At 36.7% G+C, this 20222-nt stretch overlaps 1 protein-coding gene across 1 annotated transcript; it reads left to right on the plus strand.

Moving 5' to 3' along the window:
* The first annotated feature begins 1891 nt into the window (after window positions 1-1891).
* On the plus strand, window positions 1892-18549 carry cd4-1 (CD4-1 molecule). Its single transcript, XM_086078523.1, has 14 exons — window positions 1892-1995; window positions 2113-2256; window positions 3510-3559; window positions 3657-3777; window positions 4845-5018; window positions 7940-8055; window positions 12349-12406; window positions 12476-12637; window positions 12721-12879; window positions 14118-14363; window positions 15648-16034; window positions 17662-18026; window positions 18089-18132; window positions 18269-18549. Exons 7-14 carry the CDS (start codon window positions 12355-12357, stop codon window positions 18339-18341), a joined length of 1488 nt encoding a protein of 495 aa, XP_085934649.1. The 5' UTR covers window positions 1892-1995; window positions 2113-2256; window positions 3510-3559; window positions 3657-3777; window positions 4845-5018; window positions 7940-8055; window positions 12349-12354; the 3' UTR covers window positions 18342-18549.
* The last annotated feature ends 1673 nt before the right edge of the window (window positions 18550-20222 follow it).

Here is a 20222-nt window from a genome sequence, read left to right on the forward strand (position 1 = left end):
TATTACGTATTTAAGATGTGTGCACAATCTCAGCTTGGTTGTTCATAAAAGTGCGAAAAGCAAAGCCACAGTGGGGTTTTTTTTTCTTTCTGTGTGGTGGAAGTTGCTCGACAACTTTGCAACTTTATCGTGTGCTTCTTTTCAAGTTTTGCCTCCTACAGTGTTTGACATCCTCGCAAGTGTAGCAAGAGGATGAGCAAAGATTTGTGTCTTGAATGAGAATATAGTGCACATAACCGCCTCAAAATTCAGGTAAGTATTCATGAATGAAGGTGTATAAGTGGGCTAACTCCATTTTGCTGGCTTTGCTGTAGTTACTGTAGAAGTGTGTCACTTGTTTCGAGATTGAGCTTGTTTTGCTGCACTTACGCGGTGAGAATTGATTTTTTTCTGGTCACGTTGGCACAACTTATAATGTTGCTACAAAATGATCGTTTTGCTAATGTCACCTTTGAGGTTTAATCAGTATTCGTATTACTTTTATTTAGCGGTAGTTATCTATTTTTCTATTTTTTTTTTATTTTTTAATTTAATTTATGAATACATTTTTAAGAGTGCCTTTTAACTCATTCACTGCCATTGACGGTTATAGACGTCAACAATTAATTTGAACTATTTCTATTAGTTTACTTTTTTTCCCCACTTTTGTTAACGAGTATGAAAACCTATATATATTTTTTAGAAATACAGATATAAAATGTGGGATTAATTAAAAAATGTAATCGCCTGACGCGACTTAAAGATTATGAAAAATCCGGGGCGTCAGGCGCTAATTTTTTTAAATTGTAATTAATCGCATGACTCATAACTCACAATTAATCATTTTTATATCTGTTCTAAAAAATAAAATAAAAATACAATAAAAACATTGTACAAAAACAATAAACTAATAGAAATAGTTCAAATGAATTTTTGACGTCTATACCCGTCAATGGCAGTGAATGAGTTAATGACTCGATGTCACCTTAAATAACAAATCAACGTCTTAATAAAACTGAACCATTTTCCTCACGAGGAGATGATTTGGGGGGGGGGGGCTTTGGTAATTATTTTAAGAGGGTGACTAAATACACATTTTATGGAAAGTCAACTGTTATATGTAATAGTTGTTTTTAATTCAATCTTAAAAATAATTAAAAAAAATACATATATTTAGCTCATAAAGAGAAGAAAATAAGTAACAATGCATCAGTAGATATAGTTTACAATTTTTAAGTTTAAGATTAAATGAATGGTTGATTCATAGTATTTTTTTATTTTAATTGCTCTGGACCTCCTAAAACAAAAATAAATGGTTTATAAACGGAGCAAATTTCCTTTGCTATCCTACAATATTTCAATACAAGCATTTCTTTTGTGATTTTGCTAATATCTTTTTTTTTGGTAATGCTATTTTTTTAAATGTATTTATCTGATAGCTGTCTTTAATTAAAAAAAACATTTTCCCTATTTAGCACATTTTATGTAAAGGCACCTTGAGGCACAATGTCACTTTAGAAAAAACAAAAAAACATTTTAATCTTTCAAGTTGAAGTTCAGATGATTTTCTCAATTCATGTATATTCTAATAATTGTGGTTTTATTTTCATTTAGAAAATATAAAAGTCAACTCCCAAAACTGTAAAATAAAAAAGAAACCATTAAAATAATGCGTGACATATATTATAAATACAGCAGTACCGATGGGTGCGCCTTCGTGCAGATGGATGATTAAAATTCATTGCTATTTAAATTTGGACACAGAAAAAACACTGGGTTTTTGAAAATATGGCACATTTTCCAGTGACATCTGGAATTTACCAGCGTTTTATTTTTATTTTTATACAAGAACGAGATGAAGAAAGTGAAGAAGAACTTGGGTGGTTTTGGAATCTGCTCTTTCGTTCACATCTATCCTGGATTTAAAACTACACTTTGACTTTTTCAAACATTTTTTTTGAAGAGTTTTCCGAGTGACATCTTTCCTGTTGAAGACCATCATGTGGCCTCCACTGGGTAAGTCAGTATGAGATTATCACCAACATTTAATCATGCATAGTTCTTGGTACGAGACAAAAAAGTCACTCATCCAATCGCTCATGACTTCATCCATTTTGTATTGTCTCCTGCCAGGCACCGAGAGTAACATCGTACGGAGGGCAAGCTTAAGGCAGGAGGCTGATTTGGAGATCTCTGCGGTGGAGGAAGGCGACGCCGGCGAGTTTGCGTGCTTGGTGGACAATAAGGAGAACGTACACGCGCTTGTGGTGGTCTCTGGTGAGCACTAAACTGCACACAAAATAGATTTGTGAGTTTATAAAGACTTGATTGACATTTTTTCTAAAAACAACAAACTATGTCATATGTATGGTTTAGTGCCCCCCCCCCCCCCGATTACTCTTTATTGTGCTTGGGGTTTCATACTTTGTATAGTAAAAAAAAAAAAAAAAAGGAGGATTGATAATACCGGTTTGGTCATTGTTTTCCAAAATAAAACAGATGACTTATTTTGATTTAACACAGTCTTCTTTCATGAAGGTCTACAGAAATTAGCGAACAATTACTGTTGATATGCTGAAATCAAAGAATATGGATAATTTGAAATTTAAAACAAGGCTCCAAACGATTACTCGATTATTAACATAGTTGCCGATGAATTTGATAATTGATGACTTGTCGATTCATCAATTAATTTTGACAGCTTCGAGTATTGTTACGTAATTAAGTCATTCACTGCCTTAAATTCATTTTTAAAAAATTATAAAAAATTTGGGGCGACGTGCAATTACTTTTTAAAATTTTTTATTAATTGTATGACTTCCCTAGTTAACTCACAATTAATCGCACATTTCATATCTGTTCTAAATGTACAATAAAAAAAATCTAGCTTTTCATACTCGTTAACAAAGGAGGGAAAAAATGTTAAACGAATAGAAATAGTTCAAATGCATTTTTGATGCTTTTAGCTGTCAGTGAATCAGTTAAAATAACAAAATAAAAACTGTTAAAAATGTATAATCTATAGTTCTTAAAAGGAACCCCGACTGTAATGACAAGTTTGCTCTATATTATTTATTTGCTTGTTACTCACATAACTATAAGAATCATTTTTCATTAAAAAAAAAAAAAAAAAAAAGAATCATTTTTCAAAAATCATTTCCAGTTTAATACGTTTTGTAGAAACTTTATTTGGACATACGGCGCCATTGTGATTTAAGTCGCAAGGCATTCAGTGCGTCGTGACGTAGAATGTCATTAACCTCATTAATAATGGCCGAGTAAATAAATACACAATGTGTCATTTTCTTATTTTATGTTTAGTTTTATGGTAAGTTTATTTTTTTTTTCCTTTGCTTGTTATTTGATGCTTGTTAAGTTTGCTGCCATGAAAAGCTTGTAACTGAATCTTCTCTGCGCAAACTTTACGCTGGACTTACTGCAAGTTGAAAGAAAATTGATTACAAAGCTGTGTTGAAAAAGTAAAAAAAAAAAAAAAAATCAATAATGCTTTGTTTTTGTTTTTACTTCAGAAAAGATTCCTACAGATGAAGAACAGCCGCCAATGTTGCCAGTTTCGCTGGTATTTCATCTCCCTCTTATCCCCCCTGCACTCAATACGCTTATTCGGCAGCCGCCGCTGTGCTAATTAGAGCCAAAACCTCTCGTCTTTATCGCAGCCCGACAGCTGCCGCGGCGCCACGGCGGCCGGAGACGAAGAAGAAGAAGAAGAAGAAAAAGAAGACGCCGCCCGCCCTCCCGACGCGCTGAAGAAGAAAAATCGAGAGGAAAACTAAAAAGGTGACGTTACAGAGAGAAAGAGAATCAGTGATGATGATGAAGCGTTCGCGACCGGTGACGTGAATACAAATAAGATCGATCTGAACTCATTCACATACACGCAGCATGAGAAGAAGCTCCAGTGAATTTTTTAATGCTCTTTAAAAAAAAAAAAAAAAAAAAAATTTAAAGATCTGCATTGACTTTTTCTACATAAAGTTTTCAATAAATGCAGTTTTTTGATTTGACGACACATTGTATTGGATAACATCTGTATTTCCGCACAACTGGTGCATTTAGTCACAACAACGCAGGCGCACTCGCACACAAAGAAAAAAACACACCAAAGCATCTGAAATTTCAATCGGAGAGAAGATGTGCGTAAAAAGGGGAGGAGAGAAAAACGATAAATGACAGTCACCGCTTCCATGAGATTTTGGATTGTTTGGGCAAAATGATGGCAAACATGGCTTCATGTATCTTAAATGAGTTGAAATTTTTCTTTTATTTTTAGTTAATCACAGTAAAGTTGATCCAAAAATGTGTTTTTAATTTGATATTTTGTATATAATGTAATTTATTTTATATATTTAAGCCAATGTTAATTCTATTTAAAAATAAATAAATAATGAATTTGTATATCTGTTTCATACATTACAGAATGTCTTATGTTGATACAACATTAATATTTTGATTTATGTTTGCAATATTTTATTTACATTATATGTAACGTCTTTTATATAAGAATAAGATGATAAAACAATTTGATTTAATTCATATTTTATTACGTATTAGATATGTATATAAATGATAGCGGTAATTATTTATTTTGTATTATTGTTGATCAACTTTACAGTTAACTAAAACAACAATCATTTTATATATTCACATTTTTACTCATTACATTAAAAGGGGCATTGAACTCACAAATTCAGTACGTAAACATATTTAAGAAAAAAAAAAAATCCTATCTATAATCTATGTATGTATCTTTTAGTGGGTTATTGCACAAAGTCAAATGTACTGCTTGTGCAAGTGTGATACAAGTGTGACTTCCTGTGTGTGTCATTGTTTGTGTGTTTGTGTAGGAGACACCTGCACGCGTTCCCTCAGAACGGCAATGATCACATCATTTGACACATGCAAGGCGACTTCCATCGCTATCGCGTGTCATTGTTCTTTCTTGCCCCGCACTCAAGTTGGGGCGGGAGGCGGGCTACGCCCTGGACGGACAACCTGTCAATCACAGCGCTGACATTACAGTAAGTGCTCTCATAATCCGCCAATTGATCATCAAGGTTATTCGTCAACGAAAACTAATGAAAAAAAAAATAATCAAAAATTTTTTTCCGTTAAAATAAAATAAAAACAAAATGCTTTTTAAAAAAACAAATGAACTGAAACTACATTTTATGTTTACAAAACAAACTAAAATTATAGCAAAAATGTGGTAATTAATTTAATACATGAGCCTTTGGGGTTGAATTTAAATGTGATTTTAAATATTTCTATTTCAATATTAACAGGAATAAAGACGTGGTGGGAATCGCTGGTTTTCACTAGTTTGGACGAGTGACACTGAACTAACGTTACATGCGGTATATCTGGTCGTGACACGTTTTTTTTTCCTTTAAAAAAAAAAATGCCAGTAAATAAATTTACTTGAAAACTTCTTGGGTGGCCCGCCCAAGTATTAACATGGTGTGGGAAACAAAACTAAATGAATAAAAAGAAAACTTGTCCTGCAATCTGTCTAAAGTGGGATTCAATCATTTCAGAGAAATGATAATTCATTTCCTGATATGATAGTCAGTTGTTATACATGTAGATGACTTAAAATAACGGCCATGGGTAAATTTGCAATGCAATGAAAATGAGACAATGTCTGACCCATTGAAAATGAATGCGGAAAAGTTGATATTTAACGTTAAATTGTGTGAATACTGTAAGTAATGTGGAACCAGACGATATGAAATTTTTAAGCAAGTTGAAATTTGAACAGTGTCAATCAGAAGCATTATGTGGGAGTTGTTTCACGGCAAAAAAAAAAGTGTGGAGAATAAAAATCACAATAACATACGTGGGACAGAACTAATTCAAACTAACTCCATTAAAAAAAAAAAAAAAAACGGAATAAAAACTAACTCAAATGAAAATGGCAAAACTATAATAACCCTGGTCAAAACCACGACAAAGTGCTTATGCTTCTCTTTCGAGATCCTCTCGCCAAAAAGTTCACTCTTCTCTTATATAAGCCTTTTTCATTACAAACAACAGGATTCCCTTTTCACGGCTTCGTAACGACCTGAAATAATCTGCGCGCGTGTGTGACGCTAATGAACGCACTGCGTTTGTGTGTTCGCTCTCATGTTTTTGTACCTGGGGTGTCGTCCCATTAGCGCAAATCATCTCGCAGCCGAAGTGGCGTCAGATGATGGGATTTTTCCACAACAAAATCATCTCTCGCGCGCGCACGCAGCGGGCCACGCGGTGCGAGCGCCTCGCCATGAAAATAGAGTAAAGTGATTTTGGTAACATTTGCCAAATGAGAGGCAATCACGATGCCGCTGCTTCTTTTTTTTCTCGTGGGAATTTAGTAGGATTTTGTACCCCCCCAAAAAAATTGCAATGTAATTAGCAGAAAAGGGGCCGAAAGTTTGTTTATTATTAAAATAAAAATGTCGTCAGGATGGTCAGGACTTGTTCTTGCTAACCTCATACTGTGTGCAGAAAGGCATACAAGTGGGGATCCTTTTTTTTCTTCTTTTTTTTTTAACACAAATTTGTACAATATCAATAAAATGTCGGAGCGCCATTTTCGTTTGTCTAAATCCCTTTTTTTTTTTTTTGTTATACCGAACTCATCTCCTGGCCTGCATCGCCATCTAATACCTCACAGTTACCCAGTGCAATATGATAATTCACTTTTATCACTTTAACGTGTATCCCTCTAGGAAAATGTGATCTACACAGTACAGGATAATGATGTGATTAAGGGAGACATAATTGAGCAAATATGCAAATTAGACTGCAAAGATGCCAGCTATGCTGTGAGGGGGATGTGGTGCCATTATTATTATTATTTTTTACTATATTTACATACAATATATAGCACTCCTCGAGTCCTTGAGTTACGCCGTTTCGACTTTACGGCGCCCGTGCCACGTTCGTGGCATCTTCTTTTTTTGTTAATTTCTCACAGTAATCACGCCATTTTAAAAAATTATATAAAGTTGCGTTGTTGTTACCTCCAGCAACGGACGTCCGTCGAGCAGGAAGGCTCGCCATCGGGCGCGTCTCGTTTCCGTGTTTACGTTTGAATTAGCCTCTGACCTGAATATATTACTGGATAGCCGTTGAAGTCACACGGCGGCCATCTTGCTCCTCCCACCTTGCGAGCGGACTGCTGTATGAACTATAAGGTATACGTACAGGTGAGACATTTACAGCTCGTTAGTTAGTTAGTATAAGGCCGGTGGCGGGGTGGTCACTATTTTTTAACAAGAAAAATATAAATGAACAAGTGGACGGAATGTGCTGCTTTTTCTTTTGTCGCTCAGTTCCTTAGACCCCAATATGAGATTTGGCATCTTTCGTTGAATTACAGTTATAATTCTTTAATAAGGAATATGCTTCTATATATCATTAAGCATATAATTTATACATGTATTTAAGGCAAGTCGTAAAATGTCTGAAGTCCTCTTGTTAATGTTGAACAAATTTCAAATGTTCTCTAATTTGGATACTGTAAATGTTATAGGATCGTATGCCGAGAAACGTTTGTTGGGAGGAGCAATATGGCGGCCTCGCGACTTCAAAAGTCTTGGCCTGTAGGCTATCCAGTCATTTATTCAGATCAGTGGAATTAGCTCCGCTCTGCCGTCCGTCAGCAATGAATGTCCGTGCGGAAACAGGAAATATTGTTTCCTGTTATTCCGGGTCGCGCAAATATGTTTTATTTTTATTTTTTTATTACTATACAAAATATTTTGATGTAAATATTGGCTTTAACAGTGAAATCCGACTTAAGTCGTAATTCGGGTTACAACGCCAGCCTAGGAACGGAACTCTGCCGTAATTCACAATTCTTATTTTTTTTTTTATGTAATTCTTATTCTATAGTAAAAAAAAATATCTGTAAAATGTCATCATCAGTGGATAATATTGTAATGCGCTTGTTTAGTTTGTTTGCAGGCCAATCAAATCAATGCGTGTTGAGGGAGGTGCAACAGCGACCGCACCGCCAGTCAAAAGACGTTCTGTGATCAGCACGATAGAACAGAATCGTCATCTGCAACTGTAAGTACGCCAAACTCTTTGACGTGTAGTTTCACCTGCTTTCTTTACGGAATAAATAACAGTGTTACTAAATCATCACTGTACATTAGACCAGCATCCAATATGTGAAGTTTATGTCACTGTTGGAATAACCAAACAATTTTTTTATCTTTCCGTAATGGTTAATAATGTAGAAGCTCGTTAACCCAAATTGTATTTTTAATGATAAAATATCATTATTATTATGTGAAGTCTCAAATGTACTGTTGAGAGAAAAAAAAAGTACAAAATAGTAAAGCACGTTAGTTCATGTTTCTTGATTTAAAATGTCGAATTCTAGTTTGTTTAATCTGTAATCTGAGTTTTAGTTGTGCTTGATTTATTTTTTTGTTGCCGTCAATTTGGCGATAGAAAAAAATGCAATTGAAAAAAATTTGAAATTGTAATTTTTGTTGGAAAAATGTCGCCAACCCACTAAAATAGAAAGTGTCCATATTTAAGCACATCAATACTGTTGGATGGGCTCTTTCTCGTTTTTAACCAAAATAGTCAAATATGATAAGTAATCATATTATGCTGTCATTGTTTTGACCAGCTTGATTGTCATTTATTGTTTACCTTCATCTTAGTTTCTTTTTCATAATTATTATTAGTTATCATTATAGTTTGAGATCATATTATTTCTCCCCCTGGTAAGTAATCAACATCTGGTTTTTGGAAGGTTCTTAATATTTTTATTGTTTGACAAAAGATTGTTTTTATTATTAAACAAAATTCTGCATATTTTAAGTGATTAGTATTCAAGTATATTATTAGTACATAATCGTTATCCTAAAAGCATTCTTGCCTGTCATTTTTTTGTTCTTTTTTTTTTTTTTTTTTTTTTTTTTTTTTAATCCAACCAATTCAACAAACAAAAAGAGTCCCGTTCCTTCGATTCAACCATCACTTAGAATCTATATTTAAAAAAATAAATAAATAAATAAAATAAGTAATTTTTTTAGCAAGCATGTTGGTATTATTTATTGATATCGTGAAATTAAAATGGCTTGGGCAATTATTAGCTATGAGGCTAACGATATAGCCCATATTATTGAATGTAAAATGGATTCTATTCTCATGAGTGGAGCACGTAAAATTGTATATGTATAAAAAAAAATCTATAACATGTGCCAATACAAACGCAAAGGCCAAACCAACCAAAAGGAGATCGTTACCTAAATTCCCCCCAAGCACCTCGCAAATAACATCCCAGCATGCACCAAAAGAATAATGACAGCAGTCGTCATGCTGGCTTTTCAAACGCCTTCCCATTATCACAAACATTGCTCCACGGTGTTGTTGTTGTCGCGTCGCATGCCGTACGTAACGCACACGCAGGGAGAGATGATTGACAGTTTGTTTGCCAAAATGAACCGGTACTCTACCGTACGCGTTCGCGTTGTGCCTAAAAGCAGTGCTGGAACGTAACAGAGTCTAGCACAAAAGGCAATTTGACACGATTCTCGATACAACAATTCAAGGTTGTAACGATTTAAAAATGTTTCGATTACGGCGGTAGCATTTGTCACGTATATTCATGTGCAACATGTAAAAGCTTGCTGAAGCCGACGCTACCCAAGTTAATTAAATAAATAAAATAAAAAAAACATCAGTAACGTCAAACCAATATTCCCGGTGTCATAAAACACATTTTTAAAATGTATCTTGATATATGGGGTGCAGTATGATTGACGTAAATTAAAATGTAACCATTTGATCCGGTTCGTGAAATCAAAACAGATTTTCTTTTTTTCTTGTTTCACTTCTGTCACAAAGTAAAAAAAAAACATTTTGATAATACTGCACTCGGGTAGATTTTTCAGGTATCTCTATTTTACTTGAGAACTTTTTATGATGACATTATTTGTGCTGGTATTTTCACAAATCAGTATCGGCCTTGTTTAAAAAAAAAAAAAAAAAAAAAAGTTTAAAATCTGACAGCCGAAAAAAGATCCATTTGAAACTCTATTTATTTATTTACGTAAGTTATCATTTAACTTTATTTTATTTTTTTTATGCTGTTGCCCTTGGGAACTGTGCACCTTTTATTTTTGTCTGAAATCATAAACCAAAGATGTGTGAAAGTTTAACATTTCATTTATTTTGTATTTAAAAATAATAATAATAATATCCTGTCAAACTCTAGGGAGCTGTGATATTTGCGTGTTTACGCTTTCATTTTTGTTAAGCCATATTGATGAGCTGGGAGAGCTCCCTGAACTTTGCAACTTTCCAATATAAAATGCTGTCGTTACAATAACCAACGGAACTCTTCTAACAACCGCGCTGATGGAAGAGAAATTTAGAAATGAGCTTCAAGCGCAGTCTCCGTGCGCTGTGGTTGGTTTTGGAGCGAGGGAGGGATCCGTCTTTCTTGGAAGAGACGACGGGGTTGTGGGAGGAAGCACGAGAATCAGGATAAGAATCTTGACGAAATCAAGGCCCGCCGCAAACGTTGACGAAAGCTCGCGCGAAAGCCGCCGCAGGACGCCCACTCTTCGCTGTCGTCGACTTTTCATCTCCACTCCTCAAATCTGAGACCACCACAAAGGCGTCACTTCCTGCTTCACACCCCCCCCCCCGCCACCCCCACCCCTTTCTATATATTTTGCACAAAAGCAAGAATTATGAGTCATTTAGTGAATTTTTATTGTTTTTTTTATTTCAAACATAAGCAAACAAATACCAAAAAAATATGAATTTTTAGCACAACGGACACTTTTCATGACAGTATAAATCGTTAAATAAAAAAATAAAGAAATCTGATTAATGATGTCATCACTTCTTCACAGTGCTATTTTTTGATTAAAAAATATCATATTACTTTTTTTGGGTGGGCACGAATGGATTAATGGCATTTCAGAAATTTGAATGAAGCAATTTTCATCATCTAACTTGAGCTAGAAGATCTGGTGAGAAATGTCGCTAACAATTAGCATCTAAGTGGCCATGTTGTTACATATATGAACTAGAGGTTTCAGGCGATTAAAATTTTTTATCCAAATTTTATTGCATGTCTTCGATAGTTCACTCGCGATTAATCGAAAATCTTATATCTGTTCTAAATGTACAATAAAATATATAATAGTTTTCATACTCTTGTTAACAAAAGTGGAAAATTGTCAGTCAAACTCATGGAAATATGGCTTCATCTTTTAGTCATTGATACAGTAATTTCATAATAATTCATAAAATGGAATTCAAATTAAAAACACATACTGTACTATAAAAACAAGTGTGATATTGATTTGTGTGGAGGTAATTTTTCTGCCACTAGATGGCATAATTGCATTTGCAATATATTGAAAGCTATCTAAACTTCAACGTGAAGTATTTTGCGAAATTCTGCACATTTTTTTAAATTGTAAAATACAACTTGATCCCAGTCCCCACAAATGTATGCATTACTATTCAATTCAATACTGCTAAATTTTGATGTGAACGTGCCTGCTGCGTTGTGACTGCAATTCCCCTCAGTTTTATTTCCAATTCAGGGGTCGTCATTAATTTGAAGCGTTAAAGGAACTATAAATGGATTCAAACTCAACGCACTCATTTGGACACCACTAGACATGTGCCATGTGTACACACTGTTAAAGTCGATAATATTTATATTCTACTCTTTGCGTGTTCAATTAACTAAATGGTGAGATTCTGGTGAAGAAGTCCCTTTGCAAAGGTATCATTAAAACAGAAGCTTCTGATGACAACAATTGACGACACTCAAATCGTGTTCTGTTCAGATTGTGTGTCCTCTCTACTCCGGCACATCATTATTTATTGAAAAGTCGGTGAATACGAAAAGTCTCCTCCCATCAGCCCACAGTACATTTGTTTACAACTCAGTGAATACCAGAAAACCCCCCCTTCTGTTCCCATAGGTATAAATCAGATTAGAGAAAAACAATAATCAGCCTGTGCCTCCCCTCTTCCGACCGGCTGAGACCGGTACTAGACTAAACTCCCTTTAAGATAGCAAATGGAAGAAACCCGTTGCCCTTCTTCTGAGAGTGAGACAGATAAGAATACAATTCTATTCATTGAGCCATACTGCTATAACTAAATCCAAAACGGCTAAAATATAAATTGAAACTGAAAAACAATGTTAATAACTCATCAACACACACATAACAACACTCACGAGCATTTATTATTTATCCTCTGTGAAGAACGACTGATAAAACTGCCGTAATAAAAAGTTGAGGAGGAGTTGAGCCTTCCCGATACTGCCCCCTTGTGGCATTATGGATACTAATGCTTTCTATTTTCCAGGCCAGCATGAAGGTCATCGTACAGATGCTGGTCGTGGCTGCTCTCGCGTGGACGACAAGTAGGTTGCGCCCCTGAAATCATTCACGCCCGCACTTCCTGTATTTACTGGCTCGGAATGCTGACGCAGGCTGCGAGGAGGTGGTCTACGTCAACGAGGGAGACGCGGTCACCTTCAGGCTGGAGGGGCTCTACCCAACTAGCAAATACTTGTACTGGTCCCACAGTAAACTCCAGCAAGGCTGGCTGGCCTGGCTGCACCCGATGCTCCGCGACTGGTCCGTCACGCAAGGTGCGATTGTGTTCCCGCGAGGTGACACGCTTTGTCCCGATTTTTTTTTTTTTTTTTTATCATTATCATGTCTTTGCTCGCAGATGAGCGCTGGGCAAACAGGTTGCTCGTATCCAAAGACGCACTGACCATCAAGGAAGTCACACAGGACGACTTTGGCAGCACTGTGGTCTTTTCCGGACTTGTTGATAATCAAGGTGACATCACTCCGATGAAGACCTTTCGAATCTCCAAAATCACAGGTGGGCCAAATCAGGGATGTTGGATTTTCCGAATACCAATACGACATGTATTCATGGTTTATTTATCCAGCCAGTTCAATAAATCCAGTTAAAGCCACAACTTGTTTTGGGGACGTTTTTACTGAACTACGGTGTGAGAGAGACTCAACTTTTTTTTATTTTTTTTTATTTTTTTATTTTTTTTTGCTGATAAACTGTAAACAAAAAGTTCAATCCAGATTAAACGGATTCAGATTTACAAATCCCACCCGGTATTTCCAAATGTTGCTGAATTGGATCAGAATAATTCTGATCCTCTTGGATTAAGATTTCCCAAATCCATCCCCGCGCCGAGGATGAAAGACGGGGGGGACAGAAAGTATGTTCTGTAGACCTCAATATTGCAAATGCGAAAGGTGCGGCCATTTTGCCACCTGCCGTCCAATGAAAATGACATCCTTGTTGCTCAGGGTAAACGCAATATTAATCTGAATGCCGTGTTTAGACTAGTGGAGGCACAGACAACATAATGTAAAAGGGATACTTGACTCTTAACTTAATTTTCAGCAGTAAAAAAGTTAATATTTTGTCCAGAATTAATTTGATAACTTAATTAAAATTTTATTTTTTCTTGTACAATTAATAACTTTGAAAACAAATGTTTCCACTTGCTTCCAATCATGGTTTACATGTTTTCTGGATTTGGTCAGCAAACTGAGCCATGATTGGTCGTTACCTACTTCCTCAGCACAGGTGATGTCATCTTCAGTCGACAGCAAGTGGAATTGTTTTTTATTTTAAGGTATTAATTGTACGTGAAAAATAATGAAGTTACCAAATTAATTCTGGACAAAATATTAACTTTGTGCTGCTGAAAATGACTCAATGAGTGGAGTATTCCTTTAAGAAAAATTTTCGGTTGAGTTCCCCTTTAAGTTTTATTGCTGTAAAATTTTGGGTTGAAACTATTTCTTCTTCTTTTTTTCATCGTTTGGACTTTTTTTGGTCGGCATAGATTTTGTCTCTTTACACGGAACGACCAATCACGGCTCAGTGACCAAACCCACAAGACAGCTATGCCGTGATATGCCGTTACCTGAGCTCTGAGCACCTGTGATGTCATATTCAGTCGACAGCAATTGGCAAAATGTGGTTTTTTTTTAGGGCTATTAAATGTACATGAAAAATAATGACATTATCTTTGACATTTTTCAGACTTCTACCTGAAACAATGATCGGCAATCTCTTCCTCTCCGTAGTGTCTGCCGACTCGAAACACACTCCTCTGCTGACCCTTGAAGCCGTGTTGTTCTCTTGCCGCGTGGACACGCCTCCAGGCCACCGCCAGCCAAGCATGTACTGGTTGGATCCGGCGGGAGAGAGAATTTCTCAGAGTGGAGGACAATTCCGATTGGTTGTGACGAGCAGAGACAACGGTCGCTGGAGCTGTGTCGTCGTGAAGGACGGCGGGGAGGACAGGGCCTCACTTTTCATTACAGTTATTGGTCAGTCAACTGAGGCCTTTTTGCTCGATTACTGTTCAATCCTGTGAAACACCATTTTTAGATCCCAAATCGAGGGAGGGGTATTATACCAATATTTATTGTACACAAGTATGGGTCGGGGGGGGAGATTTGCTTGAAGGGGGTGTTTTTTTTTCTCTCTGCTTAACTCATTTGCTCCCAAAAATTTACAAATATGTTCTATTTTAAATATGACCATGCTCCCAAAGACGTATTTATAAGTTTTTATGTTGTTGTTTTTTTAATGCTAGAGCATACAGAAAAGGCTTTGATGCCGCCTCAGAACTGAACAGAATGCTTGAAGCCAATGGTAGTTATTACAAAAACGGCCAGCAGGTGGCAGCAGAGTATAAGAGATCAACCAGGGCCATGTTTTACTGTTTTAAACACATTTGTGAATAATGAGGAAACTTAACTTATTCTAATGCTAATTGCTGCAAAACACAAAAGATAGAAATATGCTTTTTCCTGATGAAAGAAGAGATTCTAATCTTTCTTTTGGTAGGTCCCATGTTTTTATAGCAACAGAGCAGAATATTCTGTGGGCCTTGCAAAATCAGTCAAAATCCAGTAAAACAGTGGGGCGCGAAGGGGGTTGCTTCAGTGAAAATGGCTGCGAGTGAATGAGTTAAATGAAAAAAATCTTCATAAAAAAAAATCAAACATAAGGAATTTATTCCTTGAACAAACTTTGAGTAGCCTCAGTGGCATGTAGGATGACCTCAAATTTCAAACATACAGCTTCAAAACAGTTGGGTCAAAAATGACCCAAATTGGGTCAAAAAGAGACTGACCCAACTTTATTAACTTTATTTATTCAACCCAACTTTTTGGCTTATTTATTTAACCCCGAAAACTTGGGTCAAAACAACCCCAATATTTTTTTCCACACACAAAAACAACAATTGCCTTATTTTGTACAAAACATGTTTGGGTTAATTATTTAACCCTATTGTTTGGGTTAATAAATTATTCATTTAAATCTATTAAACCGACCGAAAACCCCAAGCAACCCACTATTGGAGTTTTTTTTTTTCTTCAAAACAACAAGAAAAATTGCTTTATGTGTTATTTATTTGACCCAACCTTTTGGGTTCAATGAATAACCCACAACATTGGGTCAAAAGTAGTACATTCATTTGGCTAAACTTTTTGGATGAAATGAATAACTGAAAAAGTTGGGTCGGCCCCTTTTGAACCCAACTGTTTTTAGAGTGTCAATGAAAGCGCTCCCAAGCTTTTCTTCTCTCTCCCTGATTTTTCCAGACCTCTCACCAGCTCCCGAGTATCCCGTGTACACCTCGGAGCGGTCGTCTCTCACCGTCCGCTGCCCTTTTGCCGGCAACGTCTCCTGGGAACAATTCCAATCCCGGGGCGTCTCGAAAGTCCGCTGGCAATACAGTTCCAAACTATTAGGCCATCAAATCATCATAAATGAAGAGACACTCTCGACCTTCTCCCCGCCGAACGCCGAACGGGGCTGGAGGTCAAACAGCAGCAGGGGGAGGAGTTTTGACGCCGACTTCGAAACGAGCAGCTTGGTTTTAAGCAAAAAACATTGGCGAGCCGAAGACAGGGGACATTACATGTGCAGCTTCGAATTCAGCGACCGCACCTTCTTGCAAAGGGTCGTCAGTGTTGAGGTGCTCCAGGGTAAGTCCAGACCAACTACTTTAGACATGTTGGTGAGTGTAAAATGCAGTTTTTTAAATGTCAATTAATCTATTTGGAAATTTGCTAACAGTATGCATTTTTTCAGAGATAAATGCGGAAAAAATTCTGTCCAATTAGGTTGAGAAAATAACTGGTTATCTAATGGGAAAATAATATAAAATAGGAGTTTAAAGAAAAGAATGGCTTCACCAGAACTAAATGAAATTTTTCGGAATGGGCAAAAGCCAAAACACAGACCTAAGTCTGAGTCCACTTTTTTGAGGGTGACCTAAAGAGGGCTTGAATATGATCACAAATCATGATTATTTATTCCCTTTTTTTTATTTATTTGTTAATTGTTATAGTAAAAATAAATTTAAAAGATAACGGGGTTGCATATTTTCACAGTGCCCTATGTAATCACATTGTAAGTAAGTATACAAGTAAATACAATTTACATCAATAAATTAATAAGAAAAAGTAAGTCAAATAAATAAATAGAATAAACATCAAATTCACAAGACAAAATACAGCAGACAACACAAAGCACCGAAACAAATAAGAAGAAAACAACGCAATGACTAAAACAACATCTTCCTTGTGTTGCTAAAAATACATTATAAAAAAATAATGTGGTGGCATATATATTCATAACGCCATTTTTTAATAACAATACAATACGAAAAGTATACAACAATAATGACAATATAATCATAATAATCACAATGATACTAATGGAAATTGTTGTCATCATTGGTGTTAATTTATTAGAATTATTCATGTTTATTGATGTTTTTATTATTATTTAATGTGTTAATGTTTTTGCACAAATAAATGACTGATACTATAAATGGCGTAGTGAACTCAACCAAATTACATAACACGGTATTAAGTTAAGAAAGGAAAGAAAGTGATTTTTTTCTCTATTTTGATCATTATATTATTTTTTTTTTTTTTTTTTGTGGATATTTTCTGATTCATCAAGATGTGAGTTGGCAACGGGAGAGTTGTTGGTCTTTCATGTTTCCCCGGTGTGATTTTTACTGTGGATAAAACGTCAGTGTAGCCCCATTTGTTTTAATGGGATCGCACAGCAGAGGAGCAACACAATCTCAATTTTTAATTGTTTAATCTTGTGTTATGGGAATTTCTCATCTGGAAAGATGTTTGCAATATTGTGCTCATTTGCTTTTACTGTGGAATCTTTTTGCTTGAAAAAGGGCCAAATATTAGAAACGACTCCCAGTGTGATGCATTGCAGTTTACGAACCTTGAACCCGTTTGCGTCGTGAACAGGATTATAAATGACAGAAATGCCTTGACTTACAAGTTTAATTTCTTCCATAAACAAGCTCATAAGTCAGTTTACATGGTTCATTTCCCCTGATGTTATTTATTGTAATAGATTACTTTATTACTTGTGTTTGTTAAAAAAAAAATACATGAAAATAGCCTATAACCTAACCAAGCAATATCACGGACACTATAAGGAGGGAGGAGAAGCGGCAGTAAAACAGTCCAAAGTACAGATGGCTTTGAAATATAAGGTACCTCAATACTTTTCTTGAGTTTGTTTCTTCTTGGCAGCTTTAACGTAACCGTTATGTCTTTCTGTCTATCCATCTAGTTGTCTCCTCTGCCGGATCGGTGCTTGACAGCGGCCAGAGTGTCACTCTGACCTGCAGCCTGGGCAAGGCCTTGCCCCGAGACCACTGGCTGAAGTGGTCCCCACCCGAACGCTCGGCCACGCGGTTTCTGTTCGGCTCAGGCCGTCCGGACCCCGCCCGAATCGTCATCCCGGAAGTGGGCCCGGACGACGGCGGCGGGTGGGGGTGCGAGCTGTGGTGCAACAGCACGAGGCTGACGCGGGCCGAAATCACGTTGACCGTCAACCGACGGTTGAGTACGGGGATGCCGGTGATTCTCAGCGGCGCTGCGGTCATCATCGTCGTCCTTCTCCTCCTCATTTGCATCACCTGGAGACACAGACAGGTAAGGAAAGTGTTATTTCTTTTCCGTTTTTTTGCATAATCATTTCTGTCTGTCTGGCTCAGCGGAAGACGAGACGCCGCCGACATCGTGTCTGCCGCTGCAAACAGTACGTAGCAACAGCCGCCTACTGTGGCCGTGACACAACGCCCGCTCCCCGGGGGGGGGGGCGCGCCAATCTGAATAATACATGCAGTGTTTTCTTCAAAGAAAGTCTCTTTCATATTTTCCCGTCTCTGTTGCAGCCCCAAGCCCAAAGGATTCCCTACGTACGATGACAGCGTTTCAAAAGAAGGATTGCACTTTCAAACCAGGTAGTGCAAGTCCCGTAGCGCGCCGATGCTAACAAATATTGTCGCCTCGGGACTGTAATGTAGCTTAATGCATGACAGCATATTATGCAAGCACAAAGACTTTTTTTTGTTTTTTTGTTACAAATAAACATTACAGGCATGCTTTTGGATAAGGACAATTTTCTTGGTTCGGATTTATCCATCCATCGATGTTCGTGTCCTCATTAGGTGAGCTTAGTGGACCTCAACATGACTAAACATTTTTGTAAGGGCGTGCACCCTGGTGAAAAATGTAGGGGCCCCAAACATGGTCCCTGAAAAATCACTCAATAGTGCCCCACTGGAAAATTGGGAAGAAATTAGCTCCCGAAATTAAAAATTTGGTGGACATGTCTCTCATTACAGGCCACATGAAAAAGTCTCAACAGGAAGTCAGACATATTGGTTTGAAGCAGCTCAGGGAGGCGGGGAACCAATCATTTGTTTTTATCCTTCCATTTTATCCATGTACTCCAGCATCCTCCCATTTTTGAAAAACATGTTTGTTTGTTTGTCTTATGGTTCATTTTAATTGCAAAAGAGAATTTCACTTCCTGCTTTTAAAGAGTGTTTCCAAATTTGAGTTTAATAATTTGGCTGTTGGGAATGTGTGAACACAGTTTTCAAACCTGAGGGCACACATTCTGACAGCTGAATTATTAGAATTTTCACACAAAAATAATTCAGCTGTCAGAATGTGACAGATTAATTATTTAAAATGTCCACAGTTTTTTTTTAATAATTGAGCTGTCAGAATGTGTGAACACTGTTTTTAAACCCGAGGGCACACATTCTGACAGCTCAATTATTTGAATTAAAACATTTTTTTTCATTAATTCAGCTGTCAGAATGTGTGACAGCTGAATTATTTGAATTAAAAAAATAACACAATTTTCCAAACTGAGGGCACACATTCTAAAAGCTTAACTATTTGAATTTTTATAAAATAAATAAATAATTCAGCTGTCAGAATCTGTGAACACAGTTTTCAAACCCGAGGTCACTCATTCTGACCGCTCAATTATTAGAATTGTTTTAATCAAATTCAGCTGTCAGGATGTCACACATTCTGACAGCTGAATTATTTGAATTTTAAAAAAATGAATTTTTCTATTTGATGACATTCATGAAGCTGCTGCCACAATTATCACTTCTGGCACACACGATAGATGCTCACTGTTGCTTCAGCAGACCGTCATCAGTTTTCTTTCCTTTCCTTGTACTTGTGGTATAAAGATTTCTCTTTAAAGTCAATCTTCGACAAAGCCCCGTTACTTCACCCTGTGACTCTCATCTGCCGTGATGCAACACGGGGCAATCTGACAGCCAATCAGGCAGATAGAAATCACATCAAGCCAATTAGCGGCGGGAAGGAACATCCCCTGTTTGGGAGTCACCCTCATAAGTTATACTAAGGATGACGCGTGTGTCTCATAGGACCGACGGTACCAAAACTCATTTATAACAATAAATTGGGCTATGGGCTTCAATTTATCAACATTTGGCTGCAAATTCTATTTCCTGGAGAAATATTACTACTGTACTTGAAAGTTGTTACAAATAGTCTAGACCGGTGCACAACTTCCAAAGTTGATTTTAATTTTCAGTACAATTTTCTCTTTTGGATAAATGAGAAGGAACAGATTTTTGCAAGTATGGAAAGAAGGTGTGTGCAAAGCGGACAAGCGGTGATGAGAAGTGAAGGGAATACACGGACCCATCTCACGCAAAACACCATGCCAGCCTGCAGTCCAATTAGTTACATTTTGTACAAGTACAGCAAATGGGTATGTGTGAGGCGGGCAAGTGGTGATGAGAGCTATCGAGGCAATAAACAAACCAGTGCGAGTGGCGCAAGTGGGTGTGT

The sequence above is a fragment of the Leptonotus elevatus genome, chromosome 6, assembly GCF_054856555.1.
Source record: "Leptonotus elevatus isolate MCC_2025b chromosome 6, RoL_Lele_1.0, whole genome shotgun sequence".
Lineage (NCBI taxonomy): Eukaryota > Metazoa > Chordata > Actinopteri > Syngnathiformes > Syngnathidae > Leptonotus > Leptonotus elevatus.